The 18,079-nt window shown below is 40.5% G+C and overlaps 4 protein-coding genes across 11 annotated transcripts in view; 2 read left to right on the top strand and 2 right to left on the bottom strand.

The window, feature by feature from the left end:
- dock10 (dedicator of cytokinesis 10) overlaps positions 1–1,034 on the top strand; it is a 65,130-nt gene extending 64,096 nt beyond the window's left edge. For all 6 annotated transcript variants that reach the window (XM_084951940.1, XM_084951942.1, XM_084951938.1 and 3 more), the window contains one exon: positions 33–1,034. In XM_084951940.1, coding sequence (XP_084808066.1) covers positions 33–80 — 48 coding nt within the window. In that variant the 3' untranslated portion in view covers positions 81–1,034. The remainder of the gene's footprint in view (positions 1–32) is intronic.
- A 112-nt stretch (positions 1,035–1,146) lies between these two features.
- LOC146373775 (coiled-coil domain-containing protein 195-like) lies at positions 1,147–6,376 on the top strand. The gene is made up of 3 exons (XM_084951944.1): positions 1,147–4,850; positions 5,250–5,472; positions 5,679–6,376. The coding sequence occupies exons 1-3, from the start codon at positions 4,520–4,522 to the stop codon at positions 5,806–5,808; spliced, it is 684 nt and encodes a 227-aa protein (XP_084808070.1). The 5' UTR covers positions 1,147–4,519; the 3' UTR covers positions 5,809–6,376.
- Positions 6,377–6,781: 405 nt separating this feature from the next.
- On the bottom strand, positions 6,782–12,261 carry LOC146373774 (guanylate cyclase soluble subunit beta-2-like). The gene is made up of 15 exons (XM_084950140.1): positions 12,211–12,261; positions 10,790–10,863; positions 10,540–10,634; positions 10,291–10,451; positions 10,109–10,208; positions 9,805–10,004; positions 9,639–9,726; positions 9,407–9,510; positions 9,055–9,271; positions 8,664–8,984; positions 8,430–8,578; positions 8,123–8,269; positions 7,739–7,893; positions 7,430–7,611; positions 6,782–7,137 (listed from the first exon to the last, which is right to left on the bottom strand). The coding sequence occupies exons 1-15, from the start codon at positions 12,259–12,261 to the stop codon at positions 6,782–6,784; spliced, it is 2,400 nt and encodes a 799-aa protein (XP_084806266.1).
- cep57 (centrosomal protein 57) lies at positions 11,480–18,050 on the bottom strand. Of its 3 annotated transcripts, XM_084951397.1 has the most exons (11): positions 17,779–18,050; positions 17,231–17,420; positions 16,752–16,952; positions 16,427–16,548; positions 14,623–14,751; positions 13,697–13,774; positions 13,521–13,616; positions 13,233–13,310; positions 12,904–13,133; positions 12,654–12,798; positions 11,480–12,543 (listed from the first exon to the last, which is right to left on the bottom strand). In XM_084951397.1, the coding sequence occupies exons 1-11, from the start codon at positions 17,824–17,826 to the stop codon at positions 12,358–12,360; spliced, it is 1,503 nt and encodes a 500-aa protein (XP_084807523.1). In that variant the 5' UTR covers positions 17,827–18,050; the 3' UTR covers positions 11,480–12,357. The 3 variants fall into 3 exon arrangements, with proteins under 3 accessions (XP_084807523.1, XP_084807524.1, XP_084807525.1); XM_084951398.1 differs by lacking the exon at positions 13,233–13,310; XM_084951399.1 differs by lacking the exon at positions 17,231–17,420 and having other exon boundaries at positions 17,779–18,049.
- Positions 18,051–18,079: the final 29 nt, after the last annotated feature.

Here is an 18,079-nt window from a genome sequence, read left to right as displayed (position 1 = left end):
AATTGAAGATTTTTATTCTTATTCTTGTGCAGATTCCTCACACAAGACAACCAGGAACAGAAAGGCACAGCACCTACTGAACGGCCAGTAGACTCGCCATAAACATTTTGTCCCAGTTTGAGCCTCAGAGTGACTCATTTGATTGTTTCCGACCTTTTTTTCCCCCTGAAGCAGTTGGCTAGTGGAACTGTGACTGATGAAGAGTGTAGAGGACATTAAGGGAAGAAGTGTGTAGACTGTGGTTGTGGTAGTCTGTAGTCCTGTTGTTGAACTTTGTCTACAGTAGAGAGCAGACTGCTGGACTGTTAGCTACTGTACGTTTTGATTTAAAAGACTCGGTTCGTGTGTCGTATAGAATTCCCTGCCCCCTCAAGTGATTACATTTGCTTACATATTGGCAGACAAACCTGCAAACAAATTCAAATGCACACAAACACACAACATGCGCCTTCTCTCCACAACCCTGACCCTTTAGAGAACAGTGACCTTACTGAGCTCGAGGTGCGTTCAGCTGTATGAAATATAAAGCTCTCCGGTGCATTTTGATTACAGTTATTTTTACATTTTTCTGTGGAATATTACTGAATTTCAAACTATTAAAAGAAGTCTCGCAAGACAACTAATGTGAAAATGGCAAATGATTAGATTACAGGTTTTAATTAGCCAAGAATGTGAGGAGTTGAACGCACCTCCAGTTCTTGTTTGAATGTAGAGCAGCTCCACATTGCTACTTTGTATCCTAGCTAACGATCTGGAAATATCTGCTTGCCAATTTTCAAATGGAAACAGACAAAAAAAATATGTTTTGTAACATTTTTATAATTGAAAATTCATTGTTACTGTTATTATTTCCTGTACTGTTTTAAATTGTAAATAAGAAATATTAATATTTAAAAATGTTTGAAATGTTGCTTTTTATAAAATATACAATATATAAATTTGTTTAGCTGAATAAAAACAAACAAACAAACAAACAAACAAAACTAAAGTTTTATGTATAACATTTAAATAAAATTTTGTTAATGTCCAAAGATCATGACTATGTTTAAGTAGCTTAATTTGTTGTTGTGAGTCTTTTGTTGTTTTTTATAATTGCACCTTACATTATGGTTACAGGTCCTCTGCTATGTTGTATCTGTAAGTTTACTCATCCAGTCTGTGTCTTGGCTGTAAATCTGCACAGCAGCCACTCATATTCTGTCTTGCATTGGCCTGAGACCGGCTAATTCATTAATTAGAATTTTTAAATGAGCAAACTCAGGCAAAGACAAAGAAGAAAAAAACATTTTTTTTAACTTTGCTCCCTGGTGTTATAAACAATAGCTCTCTTTATCACTTATGTGTGACTATTGTTTTTTGGGTTTTTTTGTGTTTCCCTACATCTTCAATGTTGACTTCATATATTTCACTATAACCACATCTTTCCCCTAAATCAGAGTATTTTACTAGTTTTACTAACCTGGGAAACACAGCTGGCACTAATCAAACAGACGAGACATTGGAGAAGCAAAACAGAACATGAGTACAGCGACAGAAGACTACCAAAGTAAAACAGAAAATACAGGGAACACACAATGAGACGCAGATGCACACAGAGACATGACTGGGGAAGAAACACAGGGCTAAGACAGACAAACAAGACACAGACGAGACCAAAACATGAACAGGACCAAATACTAACTAAGATCACCAAAACTAGAAATATTGAATAAACTCAATAGAATAAGTAAACAAAACCAGGAAATATAAAATACAACGAGAACATAATGAATCAAAAGACACAAAACACTGGGTTAACGACCCAAGTACCCTAACACTGATGGCTACATTGTGATCATAAAGGCATGGACATGGTACACCACAATACTTCGTAGGTAGGTAGACTGGTCTATAAATAATACTCTTTGGTACAAAAGGTTTTAGTTCCAAAGAGTATTAGTAATTTGCTCTTATTAATCTCTGTCTCTCTTCCACAGTGTGTCTTTGTCCTATTTTCCTCCCCTAACTCTAACCGGTCACGACAGATGGCCTTCCCTCTGCTGAGGGTTTCTTCCTGTTAAAAGGGAGTTTTTACTTCCAACTGTTGCCAAAGCGCTTGCTCATAGGGGCTCATATGATTGTTGGGGTTTTCTCTGTTTTCTTTGTATTATTTTAGGGCCTTTACCTTACAATATAAAGCACCTTGAGGCAACTGGGTTTTTTTTGTGATTTGACACTATGTAAATAAAATTGAACTGAAAGGGCCCAAAGTGTGCAAACAAAATATCCCCACGTCAGTATACCATCAGCAGCAACCTTCTGTTGTCCAATTTTGGTGAGTGAATTGTAGCTTCAGTTTCCTTTTCTTAGCTGACAGGAGCGGCACCCAGTTTCTGCTGTTGTAGCTCATTTCCTTCAAGGTTTGACCTTGCCATGTTTAGAGATGCTCTTTTGCATACCTTGGTTCTAACAAGTGGTTATTTGAGTTACTGTTGCCTTTTTATCAGCTCAAAGCAGTCTGGCCATCAACAAAGCTGCCACTCATAGGATGTTTTGTCTTTTTGAATAATTCTCTGTAAACCGAGATGGTTTTGCAGACCTTTTTAAAAACTATTATTCAGTATATAATACTTCAACACAGCCTGATATCAGACAACTGTCATCAGGTAGAATTCCTTGATTTAATTCATAAGGACACTCAAAAGCTATACCCACATAGGCAGTTGTATATTAAGTAACATAGACACATACTCTCACAAATGCATCTGTCAGTAGAGTGCGTTGCACTGACTTTAGCACAGTGGAGGGTATAAAATTGTGGTTGAGGTTTCATTGAAAGTGACATGGCATTAAAATTTAGTGTGCTCCCACAGTGACCAGTTTTCCAACGGATCTGATGTCAGTTTTTTTCCACTTGTTGGGTATAATTACTGACCATGCAGAGATAAAGCAGCAGAGTGCTTCTTTACTAATTGATGCTAAGCCTGGGGTTTGTACACGGCACATAAAAAGAGGTTAAGTGGCTCTGAAAATGCAGTTGGTGGTAAAAGACAAAATATGGCCTTTATTTCTCTCTTACTCACTCACTCTCCATCTCTTTCTCACACTTGTCTGTTGTTGTTATCGCAGTCTGACAAGACAGCTGACACATTTATGTCTGTCTCTTCACACTCCCTCTGTTCCACACCTGAGGTGCAGCAGATTGAGTTGCACTGACCCTCTACAATAAGTCCTCTACACAAACTGTTTTTCTGCCAGCTAATTGGCAGTACTCCCATCCTCGGTCTCATCTCTCTCACCTCCCGCCTTCTCTGTAGTCTATTTTGTGAACCAGAAAGGGGAGCTTATTGGGTTTCTCTCCTCCACAGACTAGTTTATGTGTGCCTGTCTCCGTCCCAGTGGCCTAGACTCTGGGAGGCTCGGGTTGCCCTGAGCCACCACCATTCAGTCCAAGTCACACATGAGAAAACCAACTGGGGCTCTATTTTAATTTGTTAATTAGCTAAACACCCTTCCTTACATCACTTGTATATTATGGATTATGCCATTTTAAATTATGTGGGTAACCTCGGTTTTTGTTTGAGTCGGGCCAGCTAGGGTACACGTGCACTCGCAGACTTTCTGGTCTATTTATAAGGGGTCACAACCTGTTGCCACATGAGCTCTGCTGGCACACCGGACCATTCATCCTGACTATGGAAGTCCCACTGAGTGTAATTTGCTGAAATTTTCTTTGGAGTGCATCCTGTTGCATTTCATGTTTGTTCCTTCTCTTATTATTATTATCAAACACCTGCTTTTTTTCTACTGTCTTTTTCTTCAAAACTGCCTGCAATTTCTGGTTTAACCCCCCTCCTCCCTTTCATCAAACATGCATATTCATGAGACCGAGGATCATATAGCCTATTAAATAGACTTTAATTAATATCTGTCTTCTGAGTGAAGTTGCTCATATTGAAAAAACACTCACACTGTCATTGTGCAAATAATCAATTACACTTATTTTTTTAAATGCTCTGCTCTAAATGATCTTATGCATCAAAATCAGGGCACACACACGCACACACACGCACACCAAAAAAACAGAACAGGCCCCTATTCAGTCTCACTCCAAGATTTGTCTTGGCTGACAGATTTAATTAATATTTCAGGGGGAGGACATTGTAATCCCAACAGAGAAATGACCCCCACACAGTAAAGCTGGGATGCCAAAATCATTCCTACACCTTAAACATATAGTTGCTACAAATATTATAGGCACAAAAACGATGTCAAAAACTCCTTTTAAGTGCCGCTCTAGCTTTTGTGCAGTGCACAATTCATTTCCGACCCCTGCTTAGTTTTCCTGAAACCGGACGCCGGGTGTGATGAATAAAACATTCTTTGTGTGCTGCTGGATGATCACCGGAGCGCTTTCAGCTGTACAAGTGGTGAAAGGCGATGTAATCTTCCCCATAACAAGATCTGGACCGAGATTGACAGACGCAGAGAACCTGGAAAGCCTCTAAGCAGGAGGACCACAAAAGCTTTGGGGACCGCAATGATAAAGACGCAGGAGCACGGTGAGCTTCTACTGCGCGACTCCCTGCCGGTGTTTGGGAAGCCGTGGTACTGGCACCGCAGCAACAGCACCATGGAGAGCACCCGCAGCCTGGCGCAGGTGATCATGGAGATGCGGGACGAAATCAAGAAGCTGGAAGCGGAGAACCGGGAGCTGCGGGGAGACTTTGGTCAGCGTTCACTTGCGGCCATGCCAGGAGAAGCTAGTCCCGTGTCATCAGCAGTTAAGAAGCAGGCTGACAAGGATGATAACCCTTATGTGAACCTGAGGCGAAATGCGTCTGCGCCGGTCCTGGAGGGACAATACAAGGGTAAGAGGGAAGTCGAGTGGGGCATCAGACTGAGTTTAAACTAATGAAATAGTATGATAGGCTATCTCTTAGGGTTCTTTATTATATAAAAATTTACTTTAAAACTAGAAATAGGGCTCATTATAGGCTCGTTCTGATTCAATGGTCATCCTTTTTTAAGGAGATTTGAGGAGATTCCTTATTCACAATAAATGCCAACAAGGTATCTAAGGAAAAATCTAAATATGTTAATTATAGCCTTTTATAATATTCGTAAATTTTATATAAACTTTAAAACGTAATATTTAGAGACACCTGAGAACATGACATTACTGTTTCCTGTCTATAGGCATCCCTGCCCTGTAAAATAAATAAATAAATAAAAATCTTTCAATCCATCATGTTTGTGCTGTTTCACAGAAAACACTGTGATGACTGTTCGGAGGTACTCTACAAGTTCCAACCTGTCTGGTGTGACTGTACGGGATGGAAGGATTAACAGGGTCCGGCCAAGCAACTCTGGTTGGGAAAGACTGCAAGAAGAAATCCAACATGGGAAAGGTGTCTTTGGTAACTCAACAAAGGAAGATGTGGGAAAAATTACCAACCGGCACTCCCTGCAGGAATATGTTCATAAAAACAGGTAGAGATAAATACTATAAATGCCCCAACTGTAGCCATAAACAAAAATTCATCTTAAACTTGACCTCACAGAGGCTTTAACTGCTGTTTCCATTAATGGCTAAATTCAAAGTACTTTGTTCATTGCTTTGCCTCAAAAGGCTAGTCTTTATACAGAATCTCTGAAACTGCAGCAAAATTATTCTTGTGTTTTCTTTGCACCTTAAGGTCCAAGGTGAAAACTGTCACCTTCCTTCTACCTGTGGATGACATTTACACCAGTCGACCAGCTCTGACCAAACACCAGGAGGATCCTAAACTGTCTGACCTGGATTCCATAACTGAGACGGATTCTTGAGAAAACAACCAGACTTTAAACGAGGCAAAATTCAGACATGAACTGAGCCTCTGTGGCCTGCGACAGGTGACAGGTTGGCCTCTTCATCTAGGCCAACGTAGACTGGGCTCTTAGTGAGTGAGCCAGCAGACCGATTTTTATCACACCTGACCACACAAACAGAAGACTCTGGTTACAGGTGTTGTTTTCATCTGACCATGGTCAACAGTGATGAAGCACAGAGCCCTCCGGAGCGAGGATCAGATATCTGGTCTCTTCACCTGACCCCGGGTGTTGCTTGAGAGTGACACACACACCTGCAGGTGACAACCCTTTTACGGACAGCTGTGGTCGCTGACTCAGACCTCATGAGCGATGTTTTATTCATTATTTATTCATCTTGGTTTCTTTTCACAATGTAAACTGAAGAAGATGGTCAATGGACCTCCTGAAGATGACCTGCTGTTCCTGAGCATGTATTTTGTTTTCTCAAAACCAAATCACAATCTCTGCTTTCATGTATAAAAGTCTTCTTAAAAGAATCCAGTGTTTGGATTATTTATATTAAATATAAATGGTATGAAAGTCATGTTTAAAGGAGACTGTTTTATTATTCCATAGATAGATAGATAATCATTTCTCAATAACATGAAAACATTTTGCTTACTGTGCCACTGTCACTGTGCAGGGCAGACACAATAAAAAAATTCTAATATAAGACGCATGAGCTACAACCAAAGCATATAATCATTACTTGAACTTCACCTGCAACTTCAACATTTGATCTGCAACATCCAATAAATGACACATTAACAGAAAACCTTGTACAGTGCAGCGAATCACTCTAACTGATGAAGTACAGAACATAATCTCTGCAGCAAAGTTGTTTTGTCAGTAGTTGGTGTCAGCTGCAAGGGTTCATGCCCATCATTACACCCACTCTTGCTGATAAACCATTTACAGCCTGTAAACTATTATGCATGGTATTAGCAGCTCAGAGAACTACACAGAACTGGGTTTGGCTATGTTTTCTTTCAATATTAGTTTCCAAAGAATCACTCATCAAGTTTTGCTCCTGCATGTCCACATGGCTATCGCTGTCTAATTCCTCTACGTTTTTCTCTGTGTATTCCGTTTGGCCAAATTTAGCAGTAGCTTGTATCTGGTCAGGAGCTCCATCCTCTGATTGGTTTTCAGTGTCGAGGCTTCCATAGCTTTCTGAGTCGGAGGGCTTGAGAATTGGGCGGATTTGAATCTCAGACATATTTGATGATGGCAGAGATTCACTTGGACTGTCTTTGTAATTCATTGGGATCAAGAAAGGCTCATCTTTGTGCTTTGTTTCAAAACCTGTAAAAGAGAAAAACCCAGTCAGAATTAGAATACTTTATTCAATCTAGAGGAATTTATGTGGTCACATTTGCTCCAAGACTGTTTCTATATACAGTTGAAATTGAGGTGCCCCTCTTATCATATTGATTTTGTTATTTTCTCTGTAGAGGATGTGATACTAAGGCTGTGCATCTATTGCAGTGTGCACTTGTGCTTTAGATGGAGGAATTGTACAGACAGAAATGTCAAACAACCATCAGTTATAATTTCAAAGACACTCAACAAATCACTACATTTGGTCTATACAGACCTGGCTGGTAGCTTCCCTGGCTGCTGTCCTCTCCGTCTGTGGCCTCCAGGTCACAGAGACCCATAATCTGCTGCTCGCTCACTCCGGTGTTCCTTTCAAGAAAGTAAGTGGTCATACTCCCCTTTCCCTTCACCTCTATCTCTCCTCGTTTCTGGATGACAAAGCATTTGTTCTTTAAAGCCCTGAAATATATGAAAGCAAGACTTAGAAATAAAGGCAGTAATCATTCTGATGATAACACAGGTTTCATAGCACATGAAAGTGTGTATGGATGCAGGTTTTCTTGTGCAATATTATGTGTCTCCTCACTGGTATACAGTTGGGCTCAAATGGATCTTGTTGGGGAGGCCGTGACTCTCCATACGAGAGGCAGTGTTGACAGTGTCTCCGAAAAGACAGTAGCGTGGCATCTTTTCCCCAACTACACCTGCCAATACAGGACCACTGTGGAGACCCACACGGATCTACAGAAATACAAAACATCACACAGATGGAGTTACATGTGTATATTTGGATTCAAACTCTGGCACAGGTGCATTTGGGGGAGTGAAAGAAGACTCCTTCCACTCAAAAGTGTGTTTTTGTCACTGCTGCTTACAGCAGAACTACCGTAATGGTGTAGCGCAATAATTGAGTAAAATTACCCCCATTTCAAAACCGTTTACTTAAGAAGTGCTCTAAACTTCCTTGCACCTGAATGGGTCCTCCGGTTATGGGGTTAATAACCTCCTTTGCAGCTATAATCATGCCCAGAGCAAAGTTGGCCACCCTCTCAGCATGGCTGGAGACAGGTATAGGAACCCCACCTACCACCATATAGGCATCCCCTATGGTCTCAACCTGGTAAAAACAGAAAAATACTCTGTCAGGTTCAAACAGATGACATGATGGGGAAAAAAACAACCCGTAACCAAAAGCTTTATGGAAATGCATGAATGTTTCTTTTCTTTTCCAGTGAAATGTACATGGAAAAAAAACAGGTTACACCATTCATATTTACCTTGTAGACATTGTGCACAGTGGTGAGTCGGTCAAATTGCAGGTACATGGAGTTAAGCATATGAACGATTTGAATGGGTTCACACATGGCACAGATATTGGTAAACGTCACTACATCACTGAACAATATGGTGCATTCTTTGAATTCTCCTGTAGGACACATACACACAAATTAAGATGCAAAACAGCCACATCAGATAGGCCCAAACAAATTATCTTTTAACTATCTATTAACCTGCTTCTACTTTTTTGCCCTCTTTCAGCTGGTTGGCTACATGCTTAGGCAGCATGGCATACAGCAAGTTCTCTGTCTTTCTCTTCTCTTCTTCAAGGTGCTGGGACAGGATGCGGAGCTCTTCCTTCTTCCTTTCCAGCTGACTGGATAGCTCCATTTCAGCCAGTCGCTGGTGATTGAGTAGGATAAGGTCCCGGGTGACATCATGGGGTGCAATGTCAGAAATGTGCATGTGCATTTCCTCCAGCTCCTGAAGGCTTCTCAGCAAAGGAGAGGCTTGATATAACATGCAGCGCAGAGAAGGCATCCAGATCATCTGACCTGAAGACAAATAACAGAAGATGGAAAAAAATACACACATAAGAAAAAGAAAATGTTTCTTTCTTTTTACCTCTGAGCTGAAGCATAGGCCGGCCTTTCCATGCCTCAGGCATCATTTCCCTGCGAGTCTGCATGACAAAGTGGCTGTTGATGAACTTCCGGATGCTGGAGATCGTGAAAGTCACCTCAGGATGCACAATGCTGAAGTACTCATCTAAATGGATATTCATAACCTGCAGCCCAGGGACAGTCCTTTGGAGATTCACTCCAGCCTGATGCACCACCAGCTGTACCGCACACCACCACCATTAGGTTTTCACCGTTAATATTATATGACCTAATTATTTATGACTCTTGAGTTATTTTCTGCAGAGACTGTTCATCGCTAATCTAAACCATGTATATATTTCTGTAAATTTTACCTGCTCGTCAAAGACTACATGGAAAGGGAAAGCATGGCAGAAAGTCTGCAGGTCAATTTTGAGCTTCATGGGATACACAGGTTCAAAATTCTTCAATGATTTGCCTGTAAAGCAAAATAAATGTTGTAAATATTTATTTATACATGCAAATGTATAAATGCAAATGTTATCTCCAGTCTGATAGCAGTCGTTGGGCACAGTCCATTGCTTCAAGGCTTTATGTTAACTGTACCTTTTCCAATGTGAACCAACTCCTTTGATGTCTGCCAGTGACTCCTGGGCATGGTGAAACTGATCTTTGTTTTCTTTTCATGATCGGACTGTTTGCATAAACAGAAAGGAGTTAGAATTCCGGTAAAATAAAATTGTTGTTTAATTTACCACTTCTAAAATCTAACCTTTTTGATCCCGACGGTGGCATTAGGTTCATCAGTCAAAGAATGAAGGATCTGGGCCTTTGAGGAAGCGTCAGTTTTACTGCTAACTAGGAAAACCACGTGCTCCTTCTTTCCAGTTCTCTCCAGTTCTTCTAGCTGGTTAACAATCTCCATTGTTATCTCACTGTTGAAAAAATCCTTAGCAACAGCACCAATAATACCTACAAAAGAGAACACTTGGTATTTAGATCCAAATACTCCATATTAAGAATGAGAATAATGTAGCTCAAAATTGTTATTTCTAAAGGAAATGTTTCAAATAAACCAGGAACAATGTGACAAAGTCCTCTGCGGTCAGAATAATAATGGAGAAGCATGGTTCCATCAGGGTTCCTTTCCACTCGAAAAGAAGGTGCATTCATCTCCTGCAAGAATCAAGCAGGGAATAATAAAATATGTCTCCATAAAAAAAAAAAGGGGGGGGCAGACAGATGTGAAAGCAAGTACCTTATAGGAGAGCGACAGGTAGCTGTGAAGTGCATCCAAATTCTCCGTGAATTCAGACAGATTTCCTCCTAAAGTCCGCAGCATGTGATGGTAGCCGGAGCGTTTGCAAAACTCAAAGAAATACTCTCCGAACTGCCTCAAGACTACCTCTGGTTTTACTCCTGAAAGTAAATAAATAAATAAATAAAAACATGTATGACTGGAATTTTCAATTTCACATGTTGAAACAACTCATGAATGGAAAGACACCTAAAAGCTTGCAGGCCTCTGCCACTAAGTGCAAAGTGATTTCATCTTCATAGACTTCATGTGTCAGGAAGGTGTCCTGGACTCCAGCTTCATCCCTGTGTATGATGATGATTTTGGGAAGACAATATGTTTATTTCCTGATATGTTTTAAGAATGTAACGGAAATGTGTTTCTGCTGTAAAAATTCATTAATAAAGCAAACAGATTTTGAAAAATTCAACTCTCTCTCAAAGGGAAATTTTTCTTTTACCTGAGCTTGACCCACGCCTCCTCGCCAAACTTTTCCACTACCAGCGATTTCAAACAGGCATTAATAAATCCATACTGTCAGGAATACAACAAACAAATCAGGCCAGCTGAGAAACTAAGATAATAAAAGATAGCATACCATGAAAAGCAGCATACCATGTCTCTGTGCAGTTTGTCCACCAGCAGCTTTCCCCTTCAGGATTATCGTCACACCGCTCTCTCACTACACCCAGTCTCTTCTCTCATAAAATAACCAACAAGAAAATCCAGCCTGTTTAGAGACTTCCCAGTCTCATCTCCACAAAGGAGCTGTCCAGTCCAGCCTGGTGCTAACAACCCCCCCTGGGGTCTGGGTGACATACAGCCTCTTATAAATAACACTTTGATAACAGGGACTCGAAAATCACTGTAACTCATAACTGAGAATGAGTTACAATTGTAGCAGCCAAATTTCTTTTTTTTAACCCATTTTAGGAGGGTTAAAACATGTATTCTTATTGTCACATCTAAGTAATTTTGATTCATATATATATATATATATATATATATATATATGTGTGCAGATAAACAATTCTTTGTATTTGGACCATTTTAATCAATAACAACTAGAGGGTACTGTTATTTACATCACTGATAATGCAGGAAATTATAACAGAATTTAATTTGGATTAAAAAAAGGGAAACAGAAACAGATATTTAAATGGTCTTTTAATGCAATGGTATAATGATTCACACAATTTTGGGAAAAAGTCATCAGGAATGGAAAATTTATTCGATGGATGTTGTGATTTCACTGAAGTCGGACACCAGCATCAAACGCAGGAAGGACAAGTCTTTGGAAGAGGAGCACCTCAAGCACATGAGGGTTTGAGGAAATTTTCAGTATCCAGGCCCCACCCCCCAAAAAAATCTCAACAACCAAAACCATGTACTGGACCAATACTGCACAAACATAAACGTGTCTTCACTAAGATCCAGTTTACTCCTGATTGTAAAAATAAATCCCCTCACATTTGGGCCATGGACTTTAAAACTGCATAGAAAATATAAAAGTGTAACTTTTACATACACAAATTACAGGATTTAAAACAGATGTAGAGAGACTTCAATGGTCTCTACTTGCATAAAAAACAGATAAGAGGAAAATGTTGGGGGTAAAATGCTCTGTGAACCAAGACACTGTCTCTTTAATAGTACTTGTAAATAATAAATCAAGTACCATTTAAAGCCCAGTTTTCTTTAAAATATTCTCAACATATTGTCAGACAGTAATATGAGAAATTATTAAGAAAAAACAATAAAGCTTTTAAACAAGTCAGTTAGTGTTGATCATCAGTGACATCTAAAATCTGACTCATACCAGTCTTTTCAAATATTCTAGTAAAAACATATTAAAGAATTTCAGGTCATATGCTCTTGAACCTGCTCATCAAACAGACGCTTGGTAAACACAGGCTGGTTCTTCGTGTTCATCTAGTGTTTTTCAGCCAGTGTCTGTTTTGAAGTTGAAGTAATTGCTGAGGGGAGGTAAATAGCACCAACAAGAGTGACCTAAAGTGTGGGCAAGTGTCAGGTCCGTAATGAGGTCTGCAGAGCCTTCATGTCCCTCAGGAGCCTCAGATTCATCTTGCTTCTGTCTCCTGGTCTAGCTTTGACTGCTGCCGCAGAGTGACCTCTGGTGGACACTGTGGTAGACACCCTCAGCTCGTTCCCATTGCTCTGCCTGCAATTGGCTTCTTTTCTTAACTTTTTTATCTGGCAGAGAGACAGGAAAAGATAAGAGACACAAGCTTTAACAAATTATAATAATAATAAAAAATAAATAACAAGAAAGAAAACTAGTGACTGCATATGTGAAAACACACCTGCGACTTGTGCTTGTACAGCTTACTGATCTGCTCTCCTTTCCTCTCCATTTTCAACAACAGCCTCTCCTGCACCCTCCGAAGTTCCTTTCTTTCCTGTTCAAACACACAATCCTCCACCTGCCTCATTAACTCATCATGCTCCCTGCAACACACACGCAGAAACACACTGAAAAAACCCCCCAAAGTACTTTTGATAATCGTCGTCTGTGACTTGCCTTATGTCGAGATCAAATGAAATACTGCTCACAAGCTCATGAGTCGCAGCTCCTCCTGCAGGGCTTGCAGCAGCTCCGATAATTCCTCCCCACTAGCCGAAGAGGAAGAAGAGGAACTGTCTGAATGCCGGTGGCCGTCTGTGCCGGAGCCGTTTGTGTTGCGTGAGAGGACGCGGCTGTTGCAGAGGTGGGGCTGGTGTCGCTTCAGGAGAGACAAAACTGACTGGACGTTGGCTCTGACCGAGTGGCTGCAGCCTACTGACTAAACGTCAGAGAGAAAGAGAGTGAGTCAGCGTAAGGGAAGTGCATGTTAAATATGGCAGACCATTGTATTCCATCACACGGGCATTTCTTTTTATACCGTTCCAGCAACAAAGGGTACATCTCTCAGGCTCAGTCTATAATGTGGCTCTGTGTGGGAATATTGCTGCGATGATTTCTGGAAAGGAAATGGAAATAAAACTAGGGAAGATGGAATTTGGATTGATGTTTTTATCTGGTTTCCCTGATGAACATGTTTAACCTTTTTAATAAAATCTACACTTGTGAGCAAAACTGTCTCTTCTACCATCTACTTATAAAGAAGGAAGACACCTTAGCAGTCTCAAACAGAAGTAAAACCATGAGCTGAGCATGTGAAGGTCTTAACCTTTGTATTGGACTTCTTCTCTTTGGGCTTCTTGGCGGATCGGCACGGTGACACAGACTGCAGCAGGATCCTACTGGCGTCCAACCCCGTCTGTAGCTGAGCATTGGAAAGAAGAAAGTATGTAAAGTGAGTAACAGAGAGAGCAAGGATGAAAATTATATTTCATGTCTCATTACTTGGTTGGCCTTGTCTTGGATGAGCTTTCTTTGGTACTCCTCTTCCTGTAGTTTCATCTCCAACTCAAGGATCTTCATCTGAAGACAAACAAACCCATCATACGATGAATATATCAAAACACTAACTTTTACTTGTTACCACTTCTAAGTAAAAATAGAAAATACTGACAAATAAAGAACAAACCTGAAAATAATTCTTAGCTTCTTAATGTGCAGATTAAGGTTTAACCCAGGTCCATGACAGCATACAGGATTTTAAATTCTGAGCTCCCCTTAAGAACCAGTATTCTTTTTGTCTTGTTCTGGTCTGTTTAAAGACTTCTTGTAAACTCTTGTGAACATTTATCTGTTTTCTTTAATATGAGCTGTGGGAAAACTGTTGTTCAGTAATCTTAGAAAAGACTTCAGAACTGTTCCCTTTTCTTTTAATGTAAACATGTTTATGCAGATTATGAAAACATTCACATTTAATGATGTACTGACTTATAAAGCAGGTGATGAACAGCTTGAGATGCTTTAAAGTCCTATTTCTGACATGAAAAAACAACCTATTTTAGTGATTAAATGTTTTGTGAACCACTTGCTTCATCTATATTTAAGTAAGTAGTACAGTGAAATAGCCAACAAATTATGCACTGCTTCACTGAAATTTTCTCAATTTGCAAAGCTAACTGTGGGCCAAAATCAGACCCTTTAGTGGGACATTTACAGCCCCCAGGACAGCAGTTTGATACTCATACTTTTGATTTATCAAACCATGCTTGAAGAAAAACAAGCTGTGGGTAATATGGGGAAGCCTGATGCCACTGCCATGGATTTTATGATGTTTAATGGCAATATTCTCTTCCTTATGACAGAAGAGCATGGGTTGTTCAGTAGATAATTTCAGTGTACCTGACACTACGTCAGCAAGTCTGTATATTTACCTCGGAAATGTTCTGTGTACGTGTCAGTCTGAGATACTCCTGCTCAAGTCTCTCCAGCTTGTCAAACTGAGCATACTGTGATGCTGTGTCAGACTGCCACTCAGCTGATTTGGCTTTCTGCAGGATGTCCTGAAAGGAAGATAACAATTAATAAGATAAGATAACCTTTATTAGTCCCACATGTGGGAAATTTGTTGGGTTAAGGCTGCCGACCTTCGCCAGCGCCATCTTACCCTTCCGACCATACATACATTACAACATCACATGGGGAAGACAGGTCAGAGAGGTATAACAATGGAAAATGCACAGCATGAGGAAAGACGAGGAGAAAAAACAACTCCCCCCAGACTGAGCTCCAACAGGGAGATCAACAATCTTCGGTCGACGTGGGTGGCCTTGAATGAGGAGGGAGAAAGTCACAACACAGTCTTATTATCTAAAGGAGAATTGTTATTCCCGTCAGCTTTTGCCTTGAGCATCCAGCTGGCGCCAGGGGGCCGCATGAGATGAAGAGGGTAGTTAGTTTGGTTAGTGCGAACAAACTCCATCCAATTTTACAGTTGGTCTAATGTCCGTCACTGATCAACAGGTCTCTCAATTCCATTTGTTCTTCTTCAAGATGTTATCCATATAGCAGAGCCACGAGCTTCTCCAACATCTTATCCATATTGCGTTCAAAAGCAGTCTGAGTACTCACAGCCCTGCCCATCCTCTATCATGTCAGCCAGCCTTGTGGAATTTTGAACAGCTGTAGCCGCTTCTTGTTCTTCGATAAGCCAGGTCCGAGCCAGCTCCAATCAGCCAGAACTCTGTTATCATGGTTCCGAATTGGTAGATGTCGTTCAATGTCCTCCATCGAGAGTGTCGCCAGACACACGACACAGCCGACCATCGAGTATCCAGCAGCAAATGTCTCCGCAGGACAATCAGGCTCTCCCAAGCCCAGGAGTTGTCAGTTTCGTTAAGGGACCAGTTGATCAAATCCATAATTCTTCTTTAGGTTTTTAGAGAACAAGTCTGGGAGACTCTCTTAGGGTTAGAGAATAAGCGAGACTTTACAAAAGACATGAGAAGCCAAGCAGGAAAGATAAGGGAGAGGGGGAGGGAGAAGGAGAAAGTGCGACCGCCTCCGTCAAGAGCCAAGAGAAGAAGAATATGGATCTACTGACTACTGATTTCAAGTTTTTAAATGAATACAGTGGTCCCTCGCTATAACGCGGTTCATCTTTCATCTTTCGCGGCCTCACTGTTTCGATTTTTTTGTACAATTTTGCATGCTTTTTTTTTTTTTACAGTGCACTGTGTTCTGCGTCCTGATTGGCTGTAGACCATTGTCAATCAATCTTGTACTGTGTCTCCTGTACAGTACAGAATGCGTTCAGCTTGTCAAATTTACATTAATTTTCTATCGCTAGCAGTGTGACTCTGAGGTGCTGTACTGTATGTTTTTAAGTTTTCTCCCCAACAAACACAACAATTTCGACGAAACATTTTGCACCGTCAAAGGCAACCGCGGGTGACTTTGGTTTCATTCTATAATACTGGACTTATTTTGCTATGAAGGTTTGAACTTTGAGAGTGTTTAAACAAGAGAGAAAAGTGTGAAAATGTTCATGCCTGTCTGAGAAAAGTGTATAAAGTGTGTAGTGAGGGGTTTTACAGCCTTAAAACATCTATAATAACTGTAAAAAATAACGTTGACTACTTTGTGGATTTCACCTGTTATTTTTAAAACGTAACTACCACGATAGACAAGGGACCACTGTATATTTTAAATGAAAAGCTACAGGCTATGACATTTAACCTGCTGTTTAAGCAGGTTGGTCCTCTCTGTTCTGGCATTGCGCAGCATCCTCCTCATGTGATCCAGCTGTCGCTCCAGCTTCAAACAGCGAGACTCTGCGGCAGCAAGGTGGTTGATCAGCACTAGAAATAGAGAGAAGATACGCAGAAGACATGTAGGTAACAAAAAAAGATTATAGCTTGAAACAAGACAGTAATAAAAGTATATGAAAAGGTAATTAAATTATTATCACCATATATCTATATATATATATCTATATAGATATATATATCTATATCTATATATATATAGATATATAGATATATATATCTATATATATACTCACCTTGGTTGCAGTTGGACAGGGCACTTCTTAGTCTTTCTGGGTCTTTTTGATCATTTAAGAGTCTCGGTGTAATATCTTCATTCTGTAGAAGTGTTTGTGAAGCATCTTTTCCCAGTGCATGCAGACTCCGCTCTGCATGTCCTTTTTCCATCTCCAACCTCCTGATCTTTTCTTGTAGGTTCCTCAAGGCAGATAAGATCACTACAGAGACATAAAAATATAAGTTAGCTACAGGAATGGTCTGCATATGGTGACATATCTGGTGTAACAAGATGTTTTTGGGGTCTAAAAGGAAAAAGAAGATAACATGACAGGAGCTAAGAAAGGATGATTGGACAAATGAATAGATGTTGGTGAAGCTGAGACATTCAAGTAGTGCAGCATCATGTTGCATGTGTAACCATGGAGCTCTGAAACACTACAATGCCTGAATGGAAACTCTACACAGGCAACAAAAGAGATGCACAAGTTAATTGTACCAGTACTGTTGGTCTCAGGGAAGGCTTTGATGGGTGATGATGGAACATATGATTGATGAGTGTGTGTTTGAGGTCTGTGATGCACAAGTGTGTTGATAAAAGGTCGGTGAGCTGGGTAGTCTTTGTAGGATGGCAGAGACAGACTGTCAGGCACCGGTCCACAGGTTGGTGGTGGTGGTGGATAAGATTTCTGCAGGGAAACAGGACTAAATGTTATTTAGTTATCTGCGTTTTCCATATTAGACTTTAGATAACTGCTGGCATCTACATTTTTTACAGTGAGCGAATAGAACAGGGCCAAAAACAACAAATGGAGTACAGAAAGTGAAATGACCGTGAGAAAAAAAAAACTATATTCATTCCGCCCAGTTCACGTCAAACACAGAATAACTTCAGCCCACTATTAGGTTTGCAACATCGTTCAGTTTGAGTTGTAGCAACTGCTGCTAGGCAGCTTCCTGTGCAGTCTAGCTAACTCAAGATAAACGGTGGCAACCTGCTTTTAATTTTTCTTTCAATTGAAATTCACCCAAATCTGGTAATACTACCGTTTCCCGCGTAGCATCAGCTGCGAGTGTTTTTGGCAGCGTCTCCATTGAAATGCAACCATTCCAGCCTGTCTCGCATGTGTTAAAGAAATGCAAATGACGCAATGCTAGCTGAGAGTAGAACTACAGCACATCGCTTTTTAATTACGACTGACAGATTACTAGCTAAGCACAGTTTGTACAGCCGTTTGTGCTAATATGGGCTGTGCATAAGAAAACACCACTTTGGCAAGCAACACAGCCCATGGTTTCTGAAGGGTACGAATGCTTTAAATCACATTATGACTCGTTAGACACTAAG

This window comes from Perissodus microlepis, chromosome 14, assembly GCF_051167445.1.
Source record: "Perissodus microlepis isolate ML-2025 ecotype Zambia chromosome 14, ASM5116744v1, whole genome shotgun sequence".
Lineage (NCBI taxonomy): Eukaryota > Metazoa > Chordata > Actinopteri > Cichliformes > Cichlidae > Perissodus > Perissodus microlepis.
The sequence above is the reverse complement of the archived record's forward strand: the minus strand, read 5'-3'. Positions and strand labels throughout refer to the sequence as shown.

What these genes read in the sequence shown, in the direction of transcription:
- LOC146373775 (XM_084951944.1), top strand. Translation starts at nt 4,520, where the DNA reads ATGATAAAGACGCAGGAGCACGGTGAGCTTCTACTGCGCGACTCCCTG. An exon ending in CCTGGAGGGACAATACAAGG is followed by an intron (nt 4,851 to 5,249) that starts GTAAGAGGGAAG and finishes GCTGTTTCACAG; the next exon opens with AAAACACTGTGATGACTGTT. An exon ending in GAATATGTTCATAAAAACAG is followed by an intron (nt 5,473 to 5,678) that starts GTAGAGATAAAT and finishes TTGCACCTTAAG; the next exon opens with GTCCAAGGTGAAAACTGTCA.
- cep57 (XM_084951397.1), bottom strand. Translation starts at nt 17,826, where the DNA reads ATGGAGACGCTGCCAAAAACACTCGCAGCTGATGCTACGCGGGAAACG. An exon ending in CTGATGCTACGCGGGAAACG is followed by an intron (nt 17,421 to 17,778) that starts GTAGTATTACCA and finishes GTTTCCCTGCAG; the next exon opens with AAATCTTATCCACCACCACC. An exon ending in TCCAAGACAAGGCCAACCAA is followed by an intron (nt 13,617 to 13,696) that starts GTAATGAGACAT and finishes TCCAATGCTCAG; the next exon opens with CTACAGACGGGGTTGGACGC.
- LOC146373774 (XM_084950140.1), bottom strand. Translation starts at nt 12,261, where the DNA reads ATGAACACGAAGAACCAGCCTGTGTTTACCAAGCGTCTGTTTGATGAG. An exon ending in ATGTAGTCTTTGACGAGCAG is followed by an intron (nt 9,272 to 9,406) that starts GTAAAATTTACA and finishes TGTGCGGTACAG; the next exon opens with CTGGTGGTGCATCAGGCTGG. An exon ending in CCAGGGAAGCTACCAGCCAG is followed by an intron (nt 7,138 to 7,429) that starts GTCTGTATAGAC and finishes TCTCTTTTACAG; the next exon opens with GTTTTGAAACAAAGCACAAA.